The sequence below is a fragment of the Scyliorhinus canicula genome, unplaced genomic scaffold (assembly GCF_902713615.1).
Source record: "Scyliorhinus canicula unplaced genomic scaffold, sScyCan1.1, whole genome shotgun sequence".
Classification (NCBI taxonomy): domain Eukaryota; kingdom Metazoa; phylum Chordata; class Chondrichthyes; order Carcharhiniformes; family Scyliorhinidae; genus Scyliorhinus; species Scyliorhinus canicula.
The window spans coordinates 271,534-292,925 of NW_024055429.1; the positions used below are offsets into that span (position 1 = coordinate 271,534).

Consider the following 21,392-nt stretch of genomic DNA (forward strand, 5'->3'; position numbering starts at 1 on the left):
TCCTTTTTCTACATGGAGATCACCAATGTTGTCAGAGCTCCCAGTGTAGTCGAACAATCGTTTTAAACAAGTTGAACATTTCCTCCGTGCTTTTCAATTCTATCCCTCTTTTGGAAGTTACAGTCCAATCTAGCACCATTTATAGACAGTGCATTCCAAATCACAACAACTCGCTGTGTTTTACAACATATAATTGTGCATGTGCTGTGTCTGGAGTTTCACAGAATATTCAAAATGGTGTCAATGACGTGGTTATTCCACAAAATTAAGACTCAATCTTTATCAATGATTCTGGTGAGGACACCGAGTGTAATATATCCGAGTTTGCGGACAATTAGAACAAATGTACATTTCTTTAAAACCTCTCATGACAACTGAACCTCCTAAAGTGTTCACTGTTGTAATGTCGGAAGCTGTAAGTAGGCATGTGTGATCACATTTAGTTTTAAAATTGTTATTTTCATAGTACATTCACTGTCATTAGTAACAAGGTCAAGGAAGCTCTTTTATACCTCAAACATGTGGCTTCCTGCAGCTATTTCACCTTCTGTACCTTTTCTATATTAACTATGTATTGATTTCATGGCAAAAAAACAAGAATTAGGTTCATGATTTTTCAGTAGTGAACCGTGATTAACATTAGTGAATTGGTGTATTGGGTAATTATATTGCAAAGACTAGATCTTTATTTTAAAAAATAACACCTTCAACCAAAATGTTTCAGAAACTGTAGAGATGTCAGAATTTGTTTGAAAAATAAATTACTTTATAATTTTGAGAATTTACAAGACATCATATTCTGCCAAGTCTATGTGGGCTGGGCAGTGGTCCAATGGTATTGTAACTGGGCAAGTAATCCAGAGACCCAGGTTAATGCTCTGGGGATCGAATGTGGCTATGAAAGATAATGAAATTGAATAAAATCTCATATTAAAAGTCTAATGATGACATTGTGGATTAGTGTAAAAACCCAACTGTCACAAATGTCCTTTTGGAAATCTGCTCTCCTTATGTGGCCTGGCCTACAGGTGACTCCAGACCCACAGCAATGTTGGGGTTGATTTGTAAGTGCCCTCTGAAATAGCCTCACAAGACACTCAGTTCAAGGGCAATTGGAATGAGCAGTAAATGCTGGTCCAGCCAGTGACCCCCACCTCACATGAACGAATAATTTTTAAGAAGATTTGATTTATTGTCACGTGTACCGAGGTACAGCGAAAAGTTTTGTTCTGCGTACAGTCCAGAAAGATCGTTCCATACATGAAAAAACTCGGACATACGATAAATACACAATGTAAATACATAGACACAGGCACCAGGTGAAGCATGCGGAGTGTAGTACTACTCCGTAGAGAACCATTGTATCTTGTATTAATCAAATGTATCAATTAAAAATTACTGTTAATTAGCTACCAGTCTGTAACAGATGATTAAATAAGCAGTAATCCTTAATTGATTTACAATTAAATAATAATGAATCACTAGTTATAGTAAAAGTCTGAGTTTTATTTGTTGTAAAAATGTAAAAGCTTTATTGCTGTGTATATAAAGAATGTGCAATGAGGATAAATGTACCGGCAAGGGAGACCTTCCAACTCTGATTAGCCTCAACATTTGAAACTGTATGAATAAGGAATTGTGCAGAATCAGATAAAGGGATAGTATGAAACAGTTCAATTGTATTCCTGTCCAAGATAATGAGAGAAGGTTGTGTCAGTAATTGGAGATCCAATTCAATTAAATTAGTGCCTAATTGACCAATGGTTACGTTACAACAGGCCCAACTCTGACATGAGGTAATGGTCACTTTGGGGGTAAAAGTCAAGATTCCGAAGGTCTCCTTGCTGGCCAAGTACTGAAGACTCTCGAGGCCGAGTTCCAAGGAAATTACTGTCAAGAAGGAGCCAGGGAGGGTTACGCTTCTACAGACTGATCACTTACATGAAGTAAACGTCAAACCCAGCCATGTCGCTCACCCAGATCTCTGATTTTGGAGGCTTTGGGTCCCTCCACGCCAGCAATATCCATCTCTGGGCTACCAGGGAGGCAAAGGCCAAGACATCAGCCTCTCCCGCCCCCTCCAAAATTCGCCACCTCTGGACTCGGCCCCCTGCTCTCTGCCACCTCTGAAACCCCCCATCCAGCCTTCCCGGTTCAAATATTGGTTGTCAGAAATTGGGGCCCAGACCATTGCCTCCTCCCTCGGTGCAGCTTAAAATAACGCGACATCAGCTGATTCGTTCATACGCTTGCTACTGGTGCCTGGTACAGCAGCCTGAACCCAATCAATGAAGCCCTGCCCAGACCCGAACCTTCCTAACACCTCCCACAAATAATTCCACTCCACCTGGTCACAGGCCTTCTCCGCGTCCATCGCAACCACCACCCCCCACCGAGGGGATCATAATAACGTTTAAGAGCCTTCTGACATTGGCCGTAAGTTGCCCGCCTTTCACAAACCGCGTCTGGTTCCCCCTATCACATCAGGGACACAGCCCTCCATCCGCGAGGCCAATATTCTGGCCAACAGTTTGGCGTCCACATTCAATAGGGAGATTGCTCTGGGTCCTTCTCCCGCTTCAGGATCGAGGCCTGCAACATTGTTGGGGGAAGGGCACCCCGCTCCCTTGCCTCATTAAATACCCTCGTTCCCACGTCTGTCCTTCACTCTTCTTATCTCCCTGGCCACCTCCCTTTTCCTCAGCTTGTGCGCTAGCATCGTACTGGCCTTCTCACCATCCTCATATACCGCCCCCCTCACCTTCCTCAGTTGCTCCACCGCCTTCCCTGCAGATAACAGCTCAAACTCCATTTGTAGCCTCTGCCACTCCTTCAGTAACCCCGCCTCCGGGGCCTCCGAATATCTCCTGTCCACCTGGAGTATTTCCCCAACTACCCTGTCCCTCTCTACTCGCTCCACCTTTTCCCTCTGGACCCGTATCGAGATTAACTCCCCCCTAACCACTGCCTTCAGCGCTTCCCAAACAGTTGCTGCTGAGACTTCCCCTGTGTCATTTATTTCTAAATAGTTCTGGATGGACTCCCTCACCCTGTCCGCACACCCCCTCATCCAACCTCCATTGCGGGCGCTGCCCTCCCTCCTTACTCACCCGTAAATCCACCCAATGTGGGGCATGGGCCGACACAGCAATCGTCGAACATTCGGTATCAACCATTCCGCCAGTAAAGCCCTGCTCAAAATAAAAAAGTTGATCCGGGAGTACGCTTTGTGCACATGGGAGAAAAAAGAAAACTCCTTCACTCTTGGCCGTCCGAACCTCCATGGGTCAACCCTGGATCAATGACCGTATTGAAGACCCCCCCCCCCCCCCCTTCCATGATCAGCGTATGCGACTCTAGGTCAGGGATCTTACCCAACACCCTCATGAATTCTACATTTCCCCATTTTGGTGCATATATATTCTCAATTAACACCAGCATCCCCTCAAGCTTCCCACTCACCATGATGAACCTGCCCCCCACGTCCGCCACTATTCTCCCTGCCTTAAAGGCCACCCGTTTGTTGATCAGGATCGCGACCCCCCCTAGTCTTAAGAGTCCAGCACTGAATGAAATACTTGGCCGACCCATCCATTCCTCAATCTGGTCTGATCTATTACCCTCATGTGTGTCTCCTGTAACATTGCCAATCCCCTCAAATGTGCTGACACGCGAGCCCTTTTAACCGGCCCATTCAGCCCTCTAACGTTCCACGTGATCAGCCTAGTCGGGAGGCTCCCTCTCCCGCCGATCACCCTTCTTAGGCCAGCTCCAGCTCGTGTCCCTCGCCTCCGTTGGCCCACCCTCGGGCATCCACTGTCCTCTACCTCCCCTTTGTCTCCCAGCAACAGTTTCCCCTGTCAGCAGAGCAGCTCCCCCTCTCCCCACTATTAGCAGCACCAGAATCCCAACCCCCCTTAACAAACTTACCACCTGCTCACCCCCCACTGCACTTCCGTAAGCTAGCCCACCTAGCTAGCTTGGTAACCCCCGCTCATGGCACCAGACATCCGATCCCATCCCCCGCACCCCCCCCCGAACATACATATTCAAACCATTACAGTCCCCAATCAACACACAGTAGAAAAAATCCCTCCACCATCTACCTACTGAAATAAAGTTAACTTACAAACCTGAGCAACAGCCTAAAAAACTGTTCGAGAGCACTGCACACACAGATCAAAACTAAGAAAACTTTAATAGAATCGATACCGCAATCTCCCCCAAGGTTCAATGCCCTCAAACTCCTGCCAGCCTTTTGTCTTTGATAAAGTCCATCGCTTCGTCTGGCAATTCAAGGTAAAGTTCTTGGCCCTCAAACGTGACCCGCAGACGCATTGGGTATAACAACCCAAACTTCACCCCCTGCTTGAAGAGGGCCGATTTTACCCTATTAAATCCAGCTCGTCTTTTGGTCAGTTTCACGCCCAGGTCCTGGTAGATGCGCAGCTCACAGTTCTCCCACTTGCAGCTCAGTGTCTGCTGGGCCCACCGCAAAATCTGCTCCTTATCCAGGAATCGGTGCACTCGCACCCGGATCGCCCTGGGAGGTACATATCGCTCGCGGCTACCTCGCAAACGCTCTGTCTACTTCCAAGGGTCGGGAAAACGCCCCATCTCCCATCAGCTTTTCCAGCATTTTTGTCACACATGCCCTTGCATCCGACCCCTCACTGCCCTCCGGGAGGCCGACGATCCTCAGGTTCTGTCTCCGGGACCTGTTCTCCTGCAACCTTTTCTGGTGATCCCTCATCAGCCCCACTTCCGCCTCCAATGTGGTTAAATGGTGCGTGCTCGGCCACCTTCTGGATCGCCGGTCCGTGGGCTTCCAGCCCCTGTTCCACCCAATCAATCGTTGCCTTAATTAGGCCTAACCCTTCCTTCGTGTGTTTGGTGCAGCTCTCTCCACCCGCTGTACCACTGACCACTGAGTCACCAAACCGGAATCCTGCCCTTTCACTACGCTTTCCCGTGCTGCGGTTCTACAGTCACCTTCTCTGCTCAACTAATTCTTCTCATAGTATAGGGGATCTGTTCCTGAAAGGGAGCTTTCCGAGCGTGAGGGCGCTGGAGGAGAAGTTTGGGCTCGCCTGACGGAACGACTTTTGATACTTGCAGGTGAGGGATTTTGTACGCAGGCTGGTGCCGTCCTTCCCACGTCTCCCGCCGAAGGGGAGGCAGGACTGGGTAGTTTCTAGGGGACAGGATAGAGTTTCAGACGTCTACAAGGAGCTAATGAGAGCTGAGGATACGCAGACCGAGGACCTGAGGTTTATGTGGGAGGAGGAGCTCGGGGGCAGGCGGGCAGGGGAGAGAAAAGCTGGAGTACGGTATTTGGGCAGAAGCCCTGAGCAGAGTAAACACGACCGCAACATGCGCCAGGCTCAGCCTGATCCAGTGTAAGGTCGCGGGTTTTGAAAACTGGGTGGTAATGAGCCCAGAGTTGGCAATCTTTGGGGTTTCGGAGGACCCGAGAGTCCAGGGAGAGAGGCCAACGTTCTGGCCTTTGCTTCCCTGGTAGCCCTGGGCTGAGGTATGGCTATCAGACATGGCGAGCTTTCTTGGCCTAGAGAAAGTAAAGTTTGCCTTGAGAGGTTCGCTACTAGGGTTCGCCCGAAGGTGGCAGCCATTTATTGACTTCTTCGCAGAGGATTAAGCGTCAGCCAGGGGGGGGGGGGGTGGCTAAGGTATAGTACAGTAGGGGGATATTGAGGCGGGTCCGTGTGTGAACAGAGCCGTGGTTTGCACTATGTTTATTTTATAATTTGTGTCTTGACTTTTTGTTTGTACTGTACAATGTCACTTTTTCTATATGCCTAAAATACCTCAATAAAATTGTTTGTTTAAAAAAAAAAAATTCTTCTTATACAACCACTTCTGGCTCCACATACTGGTGGGGGATTTCTCCTCACTGTCTCACTCTCCACCGATGTTTCAAATAGAATTCCCCAAAGAAATCAAGAGAAAAGGTTCAAAAGGTCCGTCACGAGCGGGAGCTCCCAATTGCCCGACCTCCTACTCCATGGCCGCCACCAGAAGTCAAAAGGATGAAATTTAGAGACAGTTTGGTCCGGTGGGATCGTGGAAGGGAGGGAAGCAGCAGAGGCAGCTGATCGGATTGACTCAATCTCAGTCACAAAGAAACTCCACAAGCTCCTCCCACTTCTTGTTGGAGGTGAGGATGGAAGAGACAGGGGAGAGCGAGAGTACTTCAAAAGGAACTAACTTGTGTCAGAGATATTAAAAAGTTTCAACACACTGCGTATTTAAAACAAATCTAATTTATTTGACTTTCAGTCAGATTACTGCCCCTGTAAATGGCCTGGAGTTTGTTATCAGCAGAAAGAAACCCAAATGAACATGGTTCAGTCCTGAATGGGAGGAACAGCAAAATCCAATCACTGTAGTTATTTGTGGCCTCGTTGGTGTCTCAGCAGGTGGGATGAACAAGTGAAACCCTTCCCACACTGACAACAGATGAACGGTCTCTCCCCAGTGTGAACTCGCTGGTGTTTCTCCAGGTCGGATGACTGAGTGAATCCCTTCCCACACTCTGAGCAGGTGAATCGCCTCTCCCCAGTGTGAACTTGCTGGTGACTCAGCAGGCGGGATGAAGTGGTGAATCCTTTCCCACACTTGGCGCAGATGAACGGTCTCTCCTCAGTGTGAGTGCGCTGGTGTGTCAGCAGGTTGGATGACTGAGTGAATCCCTTCCCACACTTGGTGCAGACGAATGGCTCCTCCCCAGTGTGAATTCGCTGGTGTGTCAGCAGGTAGGATGAGGTTGTAAATCCTTTCCCACACACAGAGCAGGTGAATGGCCTCTCTCCAGTGTGAATTCGCTGATGTATAGTGAGGTGAGATGATCGTCTGAACCCTGTCCCACAGTGAGAGCACCTAAACGGTCTCTCGTCAGTGTGAACACGTTGATGGCGAATCAGATGCCCAGAACTTTTGTAGCACTTCCCGCAGTCTGGACATTGAAACGGTCTCTCCCCAGTGTGAACTCGCTGGTGTGTCTGCAGGGACCATGATTCAGCGAATTTCTTCCCACACTTGGAGCAAGTAAATGGCTTCTCCCCAGTGTGAACTAGCTGGTGTTTCTGCAAGGTCGCTAACTGAATAAATCCCATCCCACACTTGGAGCAGGTGAATGGCCTCTCCCCAGTGTGAATTCGCTGGTGTGTGGACAGAGTGGATAACCGAGTGAATCCCTTCCCACACTTGGAGCAGGTGAATGGTCTCTCCCCAGTGTGACTGCGTCGATGAGTTTCCAGATGGGATGGGGAAGTGAATCCTTTCCCACAGTCCGCACATTTCCACGGTTTCTCCTCAGTGTGACTGCATTTGTGGCTTGTGAGGCCTGATGACTGACTGAATCCTCGTCCACAAACACAACATGTGTACGGTTTCTCCCCACTGAGAACAATGCTTTTTCCTTCCATGTTCAAAACCCAATGATATTCAGGATGTGATCAATTGAGGACTCTGTCAGATCCTGATCTGATGCTTGGATTGAGTTTCCTGCGGGAGGAGAGAGAAAGAGGTGAAGAGGGAGGTTGTATATCTACAAGACATATTAAGAGAATAGTTGGCAAAGCAAATCTGGGTGCTCCGGTTTCCTCCCACAGTCTGCACAGTCTAAAGATGTGCAGGTTAGGTGGATTGGCCATGCTAAATTGAAATTAAAAATCGCATATTGTCACGAGTAGGCTTCAATGAAGTTACTGTGACAAGCCCCTAGTCGCCACATTCCAGCGCCCGTTCTGGGAAGCTGGTACAGTAATTGAACCGTGCTGCTGGCCTGCCTTGGTCTGCTTTCAAAGCCAGTGATTTAGTCGTATGCTAAACAGCCCTTGACCCTAAATGTCCACATGTTAGTTGGGGTTACTGGGTTACAGGGACAGGGTGGAGGCGTGGGCTTAAGCTTAAGTAGGGTGCTCTTTCCAAGCACCGGTGTAGACCCGATGGGCCGAATGGCCTCCCTCTGCACTGTGACTTCTATGATCCTGCACTGTAGGAATTCTATGAATCATTATAAAGCTCTGGTCACCACTCTTCAGGAAGGATGTGAAGGTTCCTGGCGACGGTGCAGAGGGGATTTACCAGAATGTTTCCAGCAAAGGAGGTTGAGGGCAGATTTGATTCAGGGAGACAAGATGATGCCAGATTTCCATCAGGTGGACAAAGAAACTCTGTTTCCATTCACTGAACGTACAAGCAGTCGGGACACAGATTTAAAGTTTTGGGTCAAACCTGGATTGAACGATATAAGATCCTGAGGGGTCTTGGCAGGGTGGATGTGGAGAGGCTGTTTCCTCTTGTGGTAGAATCTGGAACACTGTTGCAAAATAAGGGGACATCCATTTAAGATGGAGATGAGGATTTTTTATTCTCAAGGGTTGTGAGACTTTGGAACTCGTGTCTTTAAAAGGCAGTGGGAACAATACTCGAGGGGCCAAGTGGCCTGTTCCTAGTTCGTATGCAAAAGGTACAGGAGATATGAGATGTATGTTTTTACACAGCGAGCGGCAATGACCTGAAACTCGCTGCCTATGATGGAGTTTGAAAATTGACACAATGAATAATTTGATTTCAAAAGGAAATTGGATAGACTTTTTAAAAAAATAACTTTAAAGTAGCCAATTCTTATTTTTCCCCAATTAACGGGCAATTTAGAGTGGCCAATCCACCTACCCTGCACATCTTGGGTTGTGGGGTTGAGACCCTCACAAACACGGGGAAAATGTGCAAACTCCACACGGACGGTGACCCGGGGCTGGGATCGAACCTGGGACCTCAGCGCCGTGAGGCAGCAGTGCTAACCACTGTGCCACCATGCAGCCCATGGAAATTGGATAGACATTTGAGGGAAATAAACCCGCGAGGATACAGGGATAGAGCAGGAGAATGGCACTGACTGGATTGTTCCAGAGAATAGGGAGTGAGATTCAATGGGCCGAATGCCATTCTCTGTGCCATCGTGTCTCTGACTCTTTTGTCTGACTGCCCTGCAAGGTCAGATCGCGATGTGAAGTTTGGTTTGCGTTTCCCGTCTGTTAAACCTCCTCGTCCAGTATCCTATAAATTTACAGAAACCTCACTGCCAGTTTAGGATAGAAATTCACAACATTCTCTCCTCGCCAACTTTGATAAAATGTATTCCTGGAGGTTTGATCACATGACCTGCCCCCATCCTTCAGCCATTAATTGGTCAACACATCCATCCTTGTGACACACTGCCTTCCTTGGCCAATTGGGAAGCAAAAAGACTAATTACCTCACAGGACAGTGATTGACTGTCAGCCAAACAACCCATTTTCAATATTTTTCTATCTGCTGAAGATAAATGTTCAAAACAATCTTGTTTACTGTCTTGAAATGAAAATCGCTGATTGTCACGAGTAGGCTTCAAATGAAGTTACTATGAAAACCCCCTAGTCACCACATTCCGGCACCTGTTCAGGGAGACTGGTACAGGAATTGAATTGTGCTGCTGGCCGGTCTTGGTCTGCTATCAAAGCCATGTGCTAAACATCCTCTCTTAATGATTTAATGATTAAGTCTTAACAATTTCCAGAGACCCAGGTATGAATCTCATCAACACAAAAGGTATAATTGTAATTCACTGAAAGTCTAGTCGGCAGGGAGGGGGGTTAGTGCCAATCAGGGGAGGAGCAGCTCCGGGACGGTCAGTATCAATAAGTCACCCCGGGGATTCACGGCCTAGTCGGCAGGGAGGGGGGTTAGTGCCAACCCGGGGAGGAGCGGCTCCGGGACGGTCAGTATCAATAACTCACCCCCGGGACAGTGAGAGGGGAGAATGTTCAATGTTTCACATTCGGCTCTGGGGATTCTAAACCCCGCCACTGACCTCTCACCTGACACCTCACAATGCCCGGGCAATGATTGACGACAGCTCCGGACCAATCGGAGGAGAGTGGACGGGTCCGGAGGACCGGTCGGGAGTGACTGGTCGTCCAACCAATCAGCGTGAATAAAGGGGCGGGACTGGGCTGAGCGAAGCATGCGCAGTGTGTTTAATGGCGATGCAGAAAAACGTTCGTTCTCGGGTCCACAATTTGTGAAGGTGGGAATGGCGGGACGGAGGGAGAGATGAATCAGGCGGGTCGCTAGACACCCTTTGTGGACATATTATTTACACCGAAAAGCGGGGAAAATAACCAACCAATGCCTGGGGATCTGAGTGGATGCGGCAGCTTTGTTACAGACGACACGCTGCGGCCGCCATCTTTATTTGGTACTGGCGGCTCTGCACACGCGCATCCGCCATCTTTATTGGGGCACGAGCAGCAGAGCGCAGCCTCAGTCGCCATCATTGTTGGGGGCAACATTTTTGAAACGTTTCTTCACAGAATGTCCAGCAGACTGCTTCACTCTGAGTTACAAATTCCTATTTATGGGGCAGAATACATGTCCAGAGCGGTGACAATAATTCGAATTTATATTGTGGCTTGAACACAATATAACTTTTAAGACTTTCAGAGAAACGTTACAAAATAACAATTGACACTGAGCCACATGAGGAGGAAAGTGAATCGGAGAGTCGGAGTTTTAAGGAGGGAATTCCAGAAATGGAGGTCTTGGTAACTCAGTAATGGCGGAAAGATTAAAATCGGGAATTCTGAAGTGGCTGGAATTAAATGAGTGCAGAGATCTCAAAGGGGTGTGTGTGGAGGAGATTACAGGTGCCGGGATGTGGCAACTAGGGGCTTTTCACAGTAACTTTATTTGAAGCCTACTCGTGACAATAAGCGATTTTCATTTCAGTGTTTCTGAAACATTGAAAGCAACATTCTGGTTTAGTTAAAAAAAAAAATCCTTTTTTTCCCCCAAAGTACCCAATTCTTTTTTTTCCATTAAAGGGGAAATTTAGTGGGCCAATCCACCTACCCTCAACATCTTTTTTGGGTTGTGGGGGTGAGACCCACGCAGACACGGAGAATATGTACAAACTCCACATGGACAGTGACCTGGGGCTGGGATCGATCCTGGGTCCTCAGCGCCATGAGGCAGCATTGTAAACCACTGTACCCTAGCTTTCCTTTGTATTTGTTGGGATTTTGCTTTCTTTTACTTTGATTGGGTAGCACAGTGGTTAGCACAGTTACTTCACAACTCCAAGGTCCCAGGTTCGATTCCAGGCTTGGTCACTGTCTGTGTGGAGTCTGCACTTTCTCCCTTTGTCAGTCCAGAGATGTGCAGGTTAGGCGGATTGGCCATGAAAAATTGCTCTTGGTGTCCAAAAACGGTTAGGTTGAGTTACGGGGATAGTGTGGGGTGCACTTTTCAGGGGCCACTGCAACTTCTCCTTCTACACTGTAAATTCTATGATGATATTTGGGGAAACGAGAGGAAAGAATACGCTCTAGAAATTAGAATTATTTGTTCTGAATTTCCATCCTTGAATGAAAGTGGTACTGACACTGTCAACTCCTTTTACAGAGGATTGGACGGAGAGGATTTGACACGTTCATCAGGATCTGAATATCATCAGCCACTGAATGTGGAAGGAGAAATGTTTGTCTGTTCTCTTTCTGGGCAAGGATCTGAAACATCAGTGTGACTGGACAAGCACCAAGACCCAGACAACACACACTCCAGTTCGACTGTTCCAGTGAACTGACTGTAGAAACAGCAGTGTGACTGGAAAAGCACCGAGACCCACACAGCACACACCCGAGTGAGAGTGTTCCAGTTCCACAGCCTGAAAAAAAATCACACCATTCACAGTGGGGAGAAACCGCATTTGTGTCTGCATGTGGACGAGGCTTCAACTGATATCCACCCTGTTTTTTAAAAAAGTTTGTTCATGGGATGTGGGCGTCACTGCTTGTGGAGGCATTTACTGCCCATCCCTGCAGGCATTTGAGAGTCAACCACATTGCTATGGATCTGGAGTCACATGTAGGCCAGACCAGGTAAGGATGGCAGATTTCTTTCCCTGAAGGACATCAGTGAACCAGATGGGTTTTTACAACAAATGATAATGGTTTCATGGTCATTGTTGGACTTTTAATTCCAGATCTTTATTGAATTTAGATTTCACCATCTGCCGTGGTGGGATTCGAACCTGGGTCCCCAGAGCATTACCCTGGGTCTCTAGATTATTAGTCCAGTGACAATACGCCAACGTCACTGCCTTGGTACCACAAGGACGCCGGCAGCATGGGGAAACCGTGGAAATGTGGGGACTGTGGGAAGGAATTCAGATCCCCATCAGGGCTGGAAATTCATCGACGTAGTCACACCAGGGAGAGGACTTTCAACTGCTCCGACTGTGGGAAGAGCTATAAGAATGCTGGGGGTCTAATTAATCATCAACGTGTTCACACGAGAGAGAAGCTATTCACCTGCTCCACCTGTGGAAAGGAATTCACCTGGGAATCCAGCCTAACGACACACCAGCGATTTCACACTGGAGAGAAACCGTACGATTGCTCTCAGTGTGGGAAGAGCTTCCGGTGTTCATCCCACCTCACTGAACATCTACGGGTTCACACTGGGGAGAGACCATTCCACTGCTCTGAGTGCGGGCAGAGATTCACTTGCTCTTCCCATCTCACTCAGCACAAATTTGTCCACACTGGTGAGAGGCCATTCGTCTGCTCTGTGTGTGGAAAGGGATTCATTAGATCAACATTCCTTCTTAGGCACCAGCGTGTTCACGCTGAAGAGAAGGCATTCGCTTGCACTGAGTGTGGGAAGAGTTTCACTCGTCCATCTAGTCTTCGGGATCACCAGCAAGTTCACATTGAAGAGAAAGCATTCATCTGCACTGAGTGTGGGAAGAGTTTCACTCATGCATGTAGTCTTCAGAATCACCAACGGGTTCACACTGGGGAGAAACCCTTTACCTGCGCTGAGTGTGGGAAGGGATTCGCTTTGAAATCGCAGCTTCGGTCACATAAACTTGTTCACACTAATGAGAGACCATTTCAATGTTCTGACTGTGAGAAGAGCTTTAAAAGTAGAAGGGATTTGATGAAACACCAGCGAATCCATTCTGGGGAGAAGCCGTTCATCTGCCCCGTGTGTGATAGAGGATTCACTGATCCATCCAATCGTCTGAAACACCAGAGAGTTCACATGTGATTACAGGGATTGGATATTCAACCCAGGATTTGAATCATGTTCATTCTGACAGTTCTGATTTATTTCCATTGATGTTAAACCCCAGCCCAGTTACAGGGATTAATAGAATGGACATCAATTGCATTAAGTCCAGTGTTCACCTCGATGAGTGATAGAATCTACCTTTTAGTATAAATTACCTTTTTAGTCTATAACAAGTGTAAAAGAATAAATGGCCCAAGATTTAAAATGGCTTCTTGAAATGATTTGTTAAAAAACCCAAGTTGCAAACAGGACAGTAAAAATGCTGAATTGCATGAGAAACATCAAGATAAAGAAGCCAGACAGACCAAGGACACATTTTGTTAATTTAAAGTTTCTGGGCAATATTCCCAGAAACTGTTTTCATTCAACGGATAAGGCTCATAAAAAAGATGTATTTCAATCACTCCATACCTAAATTTGATGGACTGAAATCTCAATCGATTTAAATAATACTATAATTACTTTAACCCAATCACTGCCAGAAAGGGGACAGACATTGGTGATAGCCATAACCTTAAAAAGTACTGCTGATTTTGAAAAATTCATTCCAGAATCACCTTACTTAATTTCTGAAGCTACTTTCTGCACTTTCGCTTTGAACCGCCATTTTGTTTATTTTCAACATCACTGCATCGTGTATTCAGTTAGGAGAAGTGATCAAGAGCTGTAACTTGTATTGAATTCAACTCAGTTCTCTGTATTTGCTTGGACTAAACAAACTGTAAATACTCTGTATTTGCAAACTGACCTGTTCAAGAGACATCTGTAACTAATTAAATAAAAGACAATTTCCTTCACGAATGAAGCTCAGTTTCAAGTTCTGTAGAGTAATATATTAGTGCGGCAACACTTACCAAAGTATAGACCTATCAGTGAGGAGCTGCGGAGGGTGGCCGAGGTGAACAAAGGGCTCAGAGCCAAGATGCAGGACCTGGAGAACAGGTCGAGAAGGCAAAACTTGAGAATTGTGGGCCTGCCCACGGGGGTGGAGGGCCTGAGGCCGACTTTGTGTGGGTGTTTGAGGAGTTGATGGGGAGGGGGAAGATGCCTCCTGCTACGAGTTTGACAGGGCACATCGGTCGCTCAGGCCGAAGCCTAAAGCGAATGAGCCACAAAGGGCGGGTAAATTCTGCTTCCACAGCGACCACGTGAAGGAGAGGGTTTTGAGCTGGATGAAGCAGAGGCGAGATGTGGAAAGACATTGGCATATGAATATATCAAGACCTGATGACTGAGCTGCAGAGAAGGCGGGTGGCCTTTGAAGGGGAGAGACGGCATTATATGGCAATGGAGTGAGGCTGAAGGACTGGGACTGAGATGAGCGTTGGGATTTGGTTGATGGGGACGGGGATAGCGTTTGTCTTCGGGAGGGCTTTCTGTTTGATTGGGGGTTTTGAATGGGGAAGTCATTTGTTTCCATGTGTTTTGGGTTTTGCTTTTTCTTGTTTCTTTCTGGGTGAGGTTCAGTATTGTTCTTTGGTTTGAGGAAGGTGGGTTTTTGGGCAGGTGGGAGGTTTCTGAGGAAGGGGGTGGGGAGGAGGGGTGACTGGTGGGGGTCATCGCAAGAGCTAACGAAGGTTGGCAAGTGAACGGGAGTGCGGTGTGTCCGTGGTTGTTGGAGCCTGGTCGAGCAGATTTCGATGGATTTGGGAGGTGTGAATGGTGGGAGGAGGGGATCAATACTGGGTGAGGTGCTTGGTAGAGAAAGTGATTGGGGGATTCTGGGAGTGGGGAGAGGTTTGATGGTAGCAAAGGGGTGAAGGATCAGGTGAGGTTTTGGAAGGGTTGGGTGGGTCAGTTTCATTCGGGGTTTGATAGCCGGGCTCGGGTGGGTGGGGGGTGGCGATATTGGTGGGTAAGAGGGTAAAGTTTCAGGTGGAAAAGTTAGTGGCTGATCGCGGGGCAGGTAGTGACGGGTACGTTGGAGGGGAGGTTGGTGGCGCTGGCAAGTTAATATGGCCCCGATTGGGACGATGCGGGGTTTGTGTAGAGAGCGCTGGGTGCCATCCCGTATCTGGATACCCATCAGCCGATAGTAGAGGGGGGATTGGAACATAGTGCTGGAACCAAACGTGGACAGGTCCCAGCCACTGACCCAATCGGCGGAGGGGGGGTGGGTGGTGGAATCATTGGTTGGGCTCATGAAAGAAGTGGGGGGGGGGGGGGGGGGGGGGGAGTTGACCCGTGGAGGTTTTTACACCCGAAGGTTCAGGAGTTTTCATTTTTCTTCCCGGTGAACGAGGCGTTTTTGAGAATTGACTTTGTTGTCGGAAATGCATTGTTCACTGGAAATGAGAGGTCGGAGTACACTCCGCAGCACAGGAGCATAGAGGGTAGCACAGTTGTTTCACAGCTCCAGGGTCCCAGGTTAGATTCCCGGCTTGGGTCACTATTTGTGCGGAGTCTGCATGTTCTCCCTGTGGTCTGCGTGGGTTTCCTCCGGGTGCTCCGGTTTCCTCCCAAAAGTCCCGAAAGTCGTGCTGTGAGATAATTTGGACATTCTGAATTCTCCCTCTGTACCCGAACAGGCGCCGGAATGTGCCGACCAGGGCTTTTCACAGTAACTTCATTGCAGTGTTAATGTCAGCCTACTTGTGACAATAAAGATTATTTTTGCATTGGATTGATGTAATTTTGGAGAAGGGGGAAGCCCAGAGGCCAGGGTAGAGAATGGATGTGGGGTTACTGGCAGACGAGAGCTTCTGTGCCAAGATTGGGATGGTGATTGAGTACGTGGGGTTTAATTGCATGGGCAGGTCTCACAGTCGGTGGTCTGGGTCGCTCTGAACGCAGTGGTGAGGGGGGAGGGTAATCTCGTTTGAGGCCAAGGTGGAGAGGGAGGAACACCAATGATTGATAGAAGAGACTTTGGAGGTGGATGGGAGGTATGTGGGGAACCTGGACCCGGGTCTCCTGGCAAAGAGGAAGGACTTGCAGATGAGGTTTGATCTATTGTCCACGGGGAAAGTGGTGCATCAGTTGAGAATCGCGAAGCGGGCTTTCTATGAGTACGGGGAGAAGGCAGGTGTATGTTGCCAGGTCAGCAGGGAGGGTGTGGAGAGGGAGATAGGTTGGGTGCGGGACAAGTTGGGGGAGTTCTTGGTGGCTCTGGAACATAATAATAAGGTGTTCGAGGAGTTCTTTGGGACCTGTGTAAGTCGGAGCCACCGCAGGAGGGGGAGATGAGGGAGCTTTTGGGTGGACTAGAGTGTCTGAGGTTGGGGGAGATGGAGAACGCAGGGCTGGAGGAGGTGAAGGTGGTGATTGGGAGAACGCAGGCAGGGAAGGCGGCGGGGTCCAATGGGTTTCAGGTCAAATTTTATCAAAGATTTAAGGGTGGCTGGCGCCGTTGATGGTGGGAATGTTTGAGGACGCCATGGTTAAGGCTGTCTTACTGCAATCAATGGGCAGGCCTCCATCTCGCTGTTGCTGAGAAGGACAAGGAGCCAGTGGAGTGTGGGTGGTACAGGCCCATATTTTTGCTGAATGCAGACGCCAAAATACTGGGAACGGTGTTGACATTAAACTTGGAAGGGTACCTCACAGAAGTGATTGGGGAGGCCAGACGGGGTTCGTAAAGGGAAGTTCTCTAATGTAAGAAGATTTTTAAGCGTGGTGCTCTCTCCGGCAGAGGGAAGGGAGATGAGGTGGTGGTGGAGGCGGCGAAGGTGTTTGATCAAGTGGCATGGAGTTATTTGATGGTGGGATTGGGCCGAAGGTTGTGGCGTTGGTGCAGCTGCCAAGGAGCCAATGGCGAGCATGTGCACCAACAAAATGAACTCTGGGTATTTTGTGTTGCACCGGGGAACGAGGCAGGGTTGCCCCAGGTCCCCTCTTCTGTTTGCAATGGCTATAGAGCTCTTGTCTATTGAGCTGAGCAGCTCGGGGTTGTGGAGGATGTCCTTCAGTGCAGAAGATTTGTTCCTGTATATTTCAGAGCCAAGCTCTTTGGTGGGGAATATAATGGAATAGCACCAGAGATTTGGAACGTTTTCAGGATAAAAATTGAATTCAGGGACAAGTGAGTATTTTGTGGTCTCCACTCCGGAAGTGGGAGGGGGGATAGGTGGTGGTGGTGGGGGGGGAGGGGGAGGGGGGGGGGGGCATTTCGCCTGGCAGTGTCTGATTATTGGTATTTGGGGTGCAGGTGGACCAAAATTGGGCAGGGCTTCGGAAGTTTAACTTCACTTATTTTGTGAGGAGGGTGAAGGCTGATTTGCTGAGGTGGGACAATCTCCCTGTCATTGGCAGGCCAGATGCAGGCAGTAAAGATGAATGTTTTGCAGCGATTCCTGCTTTTGTTTCAGTGCCTGCCGGTCTTTTTGCTCAAAGCGTTTTTTAGGAGGCTCGACAGACGGATCTCCTTGTTTGTTTGTGCGGGAAGGTGGCGAGGATTAGGAAGGAAATACTGCAGAGGGGGTTAGGCATCCTAAATTTGTTGTATTCTTATTGAGCGGCAAATGCAGAGAAGGTTCGGCATTGGAGTAGGGTGGGGGGGGGGGGGGGGGGGCTTTGCGGATGAGGACGGAGGCGGGCTCTTGCAGGGGTCGGGGTTACATGTGCTGTCAACGGTGCTATTCCCGATGGCCCCAGGGAAGAAGACGGTGAGTCCAGTGGTGGTTGCCACGTTGAAGATCTGGAGGCAGTTTAGACAGCAGAGCTAGTTTGGAGAGATGCCAATCAGAGGGAATCATGCGTTAGAGCCGGGGAGGATAGATGCAAGGTTTCGGGGATGGCAAGGGAGGGGGATTAAGGAAATGAAGGATTTTCTTGGAGGGCGATTTGCGAGTTTGGAGGAGTTGGATGAGACGTTTGGGCTGGCAAAAGCTTTAGGTATTTACAGGTGCAGGACTTTGCGAAGAAGGCCTTCCCGCTTGCACCTGCCTTGTTGCTGGAGGCAATGCTGTCAGAGGGGGATTTGGCTCGGCAATTTACGGGAGAGTCTTGGAGGAGGTTGGGGTGTCCATGGAGGAGGTTAAGGTGAAGTGGGAAGAAGAATTGGGTGGTGCTGGAGGAGGGTCTATGGTGCGATGTGCTGTGGAGGGTAAATGCCTCGAATACATGTGCGAGACCTTAGCTGATACAGCTAAAGGTAGTGTACAGGGCACACCTCACAAACTTAGGATGAGCCAGCTGTTTGAAGGGTTGGAGGATGCCTGTGAACAATGTGGGAGGGAGTCTGCGAATCACCTACATATATTTGGTCCTTCCCAAAGCTGGAAAGATTTTGGAGGATGGTGTTCAGCGCCGTGTTGGGGGTTTTACGTGTGGACGTGGATCCCGGTCCCTGACAAGCCATATTTGCGGGTTTCAGAAGAGCCAGAGCTGTAGGCGGGTGCAGGGGCAGATGTTCTAGCCTTCACCTCGCTGATTGCTCGCAGGTTGGTCTTGTTGGGGTGGAGGTCAGTTTCTTCATCCTGTGCCTCGGTGTGGCAGGGGGGTGGGGGGGGGGGGGGGGAACCTCCTGGGGCTCCTGACCCTGGAAAAGGTAACGTTTTCTCTGAAGGGGCGACTGGTGGGTTCCACAAATGTTGGGGTTTGTTCATCATGCATTTTCGGGAGTTGGTTACCATTGACTGTTGGGGGGTCGGGGTTTGTGGGGTTGTTTTATGTTGTAAAACTCTTGAAAATTTCTTGAATAGAAACATTTTCAAAAACGAAATCCTTGAGGAAGGAGCAGTGCTCCAAAATCTTGTGTTTGAAACAAACCAGTTGGACTTTAACGTGGTGTGGTAAGACTTTTTACTGTGCCCTATTGTAGGACAACTGTCATGGTGTGTATTTGCTAAGGATACTACAACTGTTATGGAGAATCAAACACACAGCTCCAGTCTGGTACAGACCTTGTTCAATAAAACCGAGACCTGATCACATAAAGCCCAGCCTAGTCGAACAGTCGATGGTAGCCATGATGTGGGGATGCCGGCGTTGGACTGGGGTGAACTCAGTAACAAGTCTTACAACACCAGGTTAAAGTCCAACAGGTTTGTTTCAAACACGAGCTTTCAGAGCATTGCTTCTTCCTCAGGTGACTCACCTGAAGAAGGAGCTGCACTCCGAAAGCTCGTGTTTGAAACAAACCTGTTGTACTTTAACCTGGTGTTGTAAGACTTCTTACTGCAGTAGAACAATGGTTTGGCTTTAACAGGTCCATTGGGCATGGCCTCTGACAAGTACATGGGAGTTTTTTGATTGCTGAAACATCCGGCTGGGTCACTGTCTGTGTGGAGTCTGCACGTCCTCCCCGTGTGTGCGTGGGTTTCCTCCGGGTGCTCCGGTTTCGTCCCACAGTCCAAAGATGTGCGGGTTAGGTGGATTGGCCATGCTAAATTGCCCGTAGTGTCCTAAAAAGTAAGGTTGGGGGGGGGGGGGGGTTGTTGGGTTATGGGTATAGGGTGGATACGTGGGTTTGAGTAGGGTGATCATTGCTCGGCACAACATCGAGGGCCAAAGGGCCTGTTCTGTACTGTTCTATGTTCTATCCCAGTCAAGTGATAATTCTGAAGATTCAGGATATCAATACCTTTTCTTTGTAATTCCACAATTCACCCACTCTGAACACACCGGAATCCTCCCTTGGCCCTTTGTTATTAAAGTCAGTGCAGTAGGTGGGGTCTGGAGACATATTCAGTTAAACTCTATCAGGTTCTGACACTGCTAGCCAATATGATGAGCCAAATGGTTTCCCTCTGTGCATTATCATTCAACAAAACAATGAATATTCAGTATTATGAACAGGGAGAGAAATCAGTAACTGCAATTGAACCCAGCAAGAGTTAGCACCGGCAGGGTAGAGAGAGAAGAAACAGTAGAAAAGCTTTAAAACCTCGACATAGGCACACACAGAACTCTGACACATGTAATATAGATCATCAATTCATAATCATTTATTATTTTTGAAAATTAGTTGAATTCAAATGGCAAAATTGTTATTTTGTATTAGTTGTTTGAGGTTTGAATGGTGCTGATATTACCCAACATCCATTGCGGCGGTGAATGTGCCCTACTCATTCCCCAGGAGCCCAGTACGCAGGCGCAGTATTGTATCTGGAGCATGCGCACTGTCATCCTGCTCGAAGCTCTGCGAGCGCTGAAGGGGCTGTTTCCGCGGGTGAGCGGCGGTGGGACGGAGGGAGGAATGGAGCCGGGAACCGGGGGGAAGGGAGGGAGCGGAGGCTTCATAAACACCCGGGAAAGGCCCTCGGCAGGACGAGACCCTGTAGGCCCCGTGTTTGCAGCTGATGGGCTTTTATCCAGATCGGGCCCAGTTCCATTGTCCCCATCTTCGTTCAGCGGCGAGCAGAGCGCATGAGCGGCCATCTTGGTGCCGTCACGGAAAGTAGGAGGAGCTTCAGGGTTCTGGTGACCAGGAGAGAAAATGTTTGACTCATTGATTGAATGGTCCGGGAGAACGGGCGCCCTCTTCAGGGTGAGGGCGGGGGGAGGGGAATTGCTGCAAAGCGCATGTGCGCCCATCCCAATAACAGAAGAATAAGATTATCAGAATTATTAGCAGTAAGAGGCCATTCGGACAATTGTGGCTCATTTGATCATTGTCTTAACTCCATTTTCCTTCAGACAATGAACCTTCCTCACCTTTTACTCCCCTGCCAGTAAAAATGGTGTATAATGCAGCCTTGAATAAATTCAATGGCCACGCCTCCACTGCTCACTGGGCAGAGAATTCCACCGGCTACTGGCCCTCTGAGAGAAGCAATTTCTCCTCATTTCTGTCTTAGTCACTGATTTTTAAACTTTCCTTGCAGTGGAAGATTCCCTGTTGAGGAGAAACATCCTTTCAGCACCTGTCAAGCACCCTCAGAATCCTCTCTGCTGCTGTAAGATTACCTTTCATTTATCTAAAATAGAATCAGTATATGCACACCCTGGCCAACCTTTCCATCATAAAACAAACCCCTTCATGCCAGGAATCAGCTTAGTGACCCTTGTCTGAACTGCTTCCAATGTAAGTGTATCCTATAGTAATCCTAGGCCAGGAAATGGGGAGAGAGTTTTTATGAATTTATATCTTGGACTTTGGAAACTCCGTTTACAAGGAGATAGATGGGGAGGATTTACACACAGCAATCTGAGATAAAGAAAAAATGTTACTCTCTGACCACAATTGACACATGACTCTTGTAATCTCATTTTACAGGGAGTTAGAAGATTTGAAAACTGTGATTTTTCTCTGATTCCAGTGCTTCTGATATCTTTGCAGCTGCAGACTCCATAGGAGGTTTTACATTTGA

At 48.4% G+C, this 21,392-nt stretch overlaps 1 protein-coding gene across 1 annotated transcript; it reads left to right on the plus strand.

The window, feature by feature from the left end:
- The first annotated feature begins 11,925 nt into the window (after nt 1-11,925).
- Nucleotides 11,926-13,937, plus strand: LOC119959380 (zinc finger protein 585A-like). Its single transcript, XM_038787676.1, has 2 exons — nt 11,926-11,942; nt 12,064-13,937. The coding sequence occupies exon 2, from the start codon at nt 12,190-12,192 to the stop codon at nt 13,114-13,116; it is 927 nt and encodes a 308-aa protein (XP_038643604.1). The 5' UTR covers nt 11,926-11,942; nt 12,064-12,189; the 3' UTR covers nt 13,117-13,937.
- Nucleotides 13,938-21,392: the final 7,455 nt, after the last annotated feature.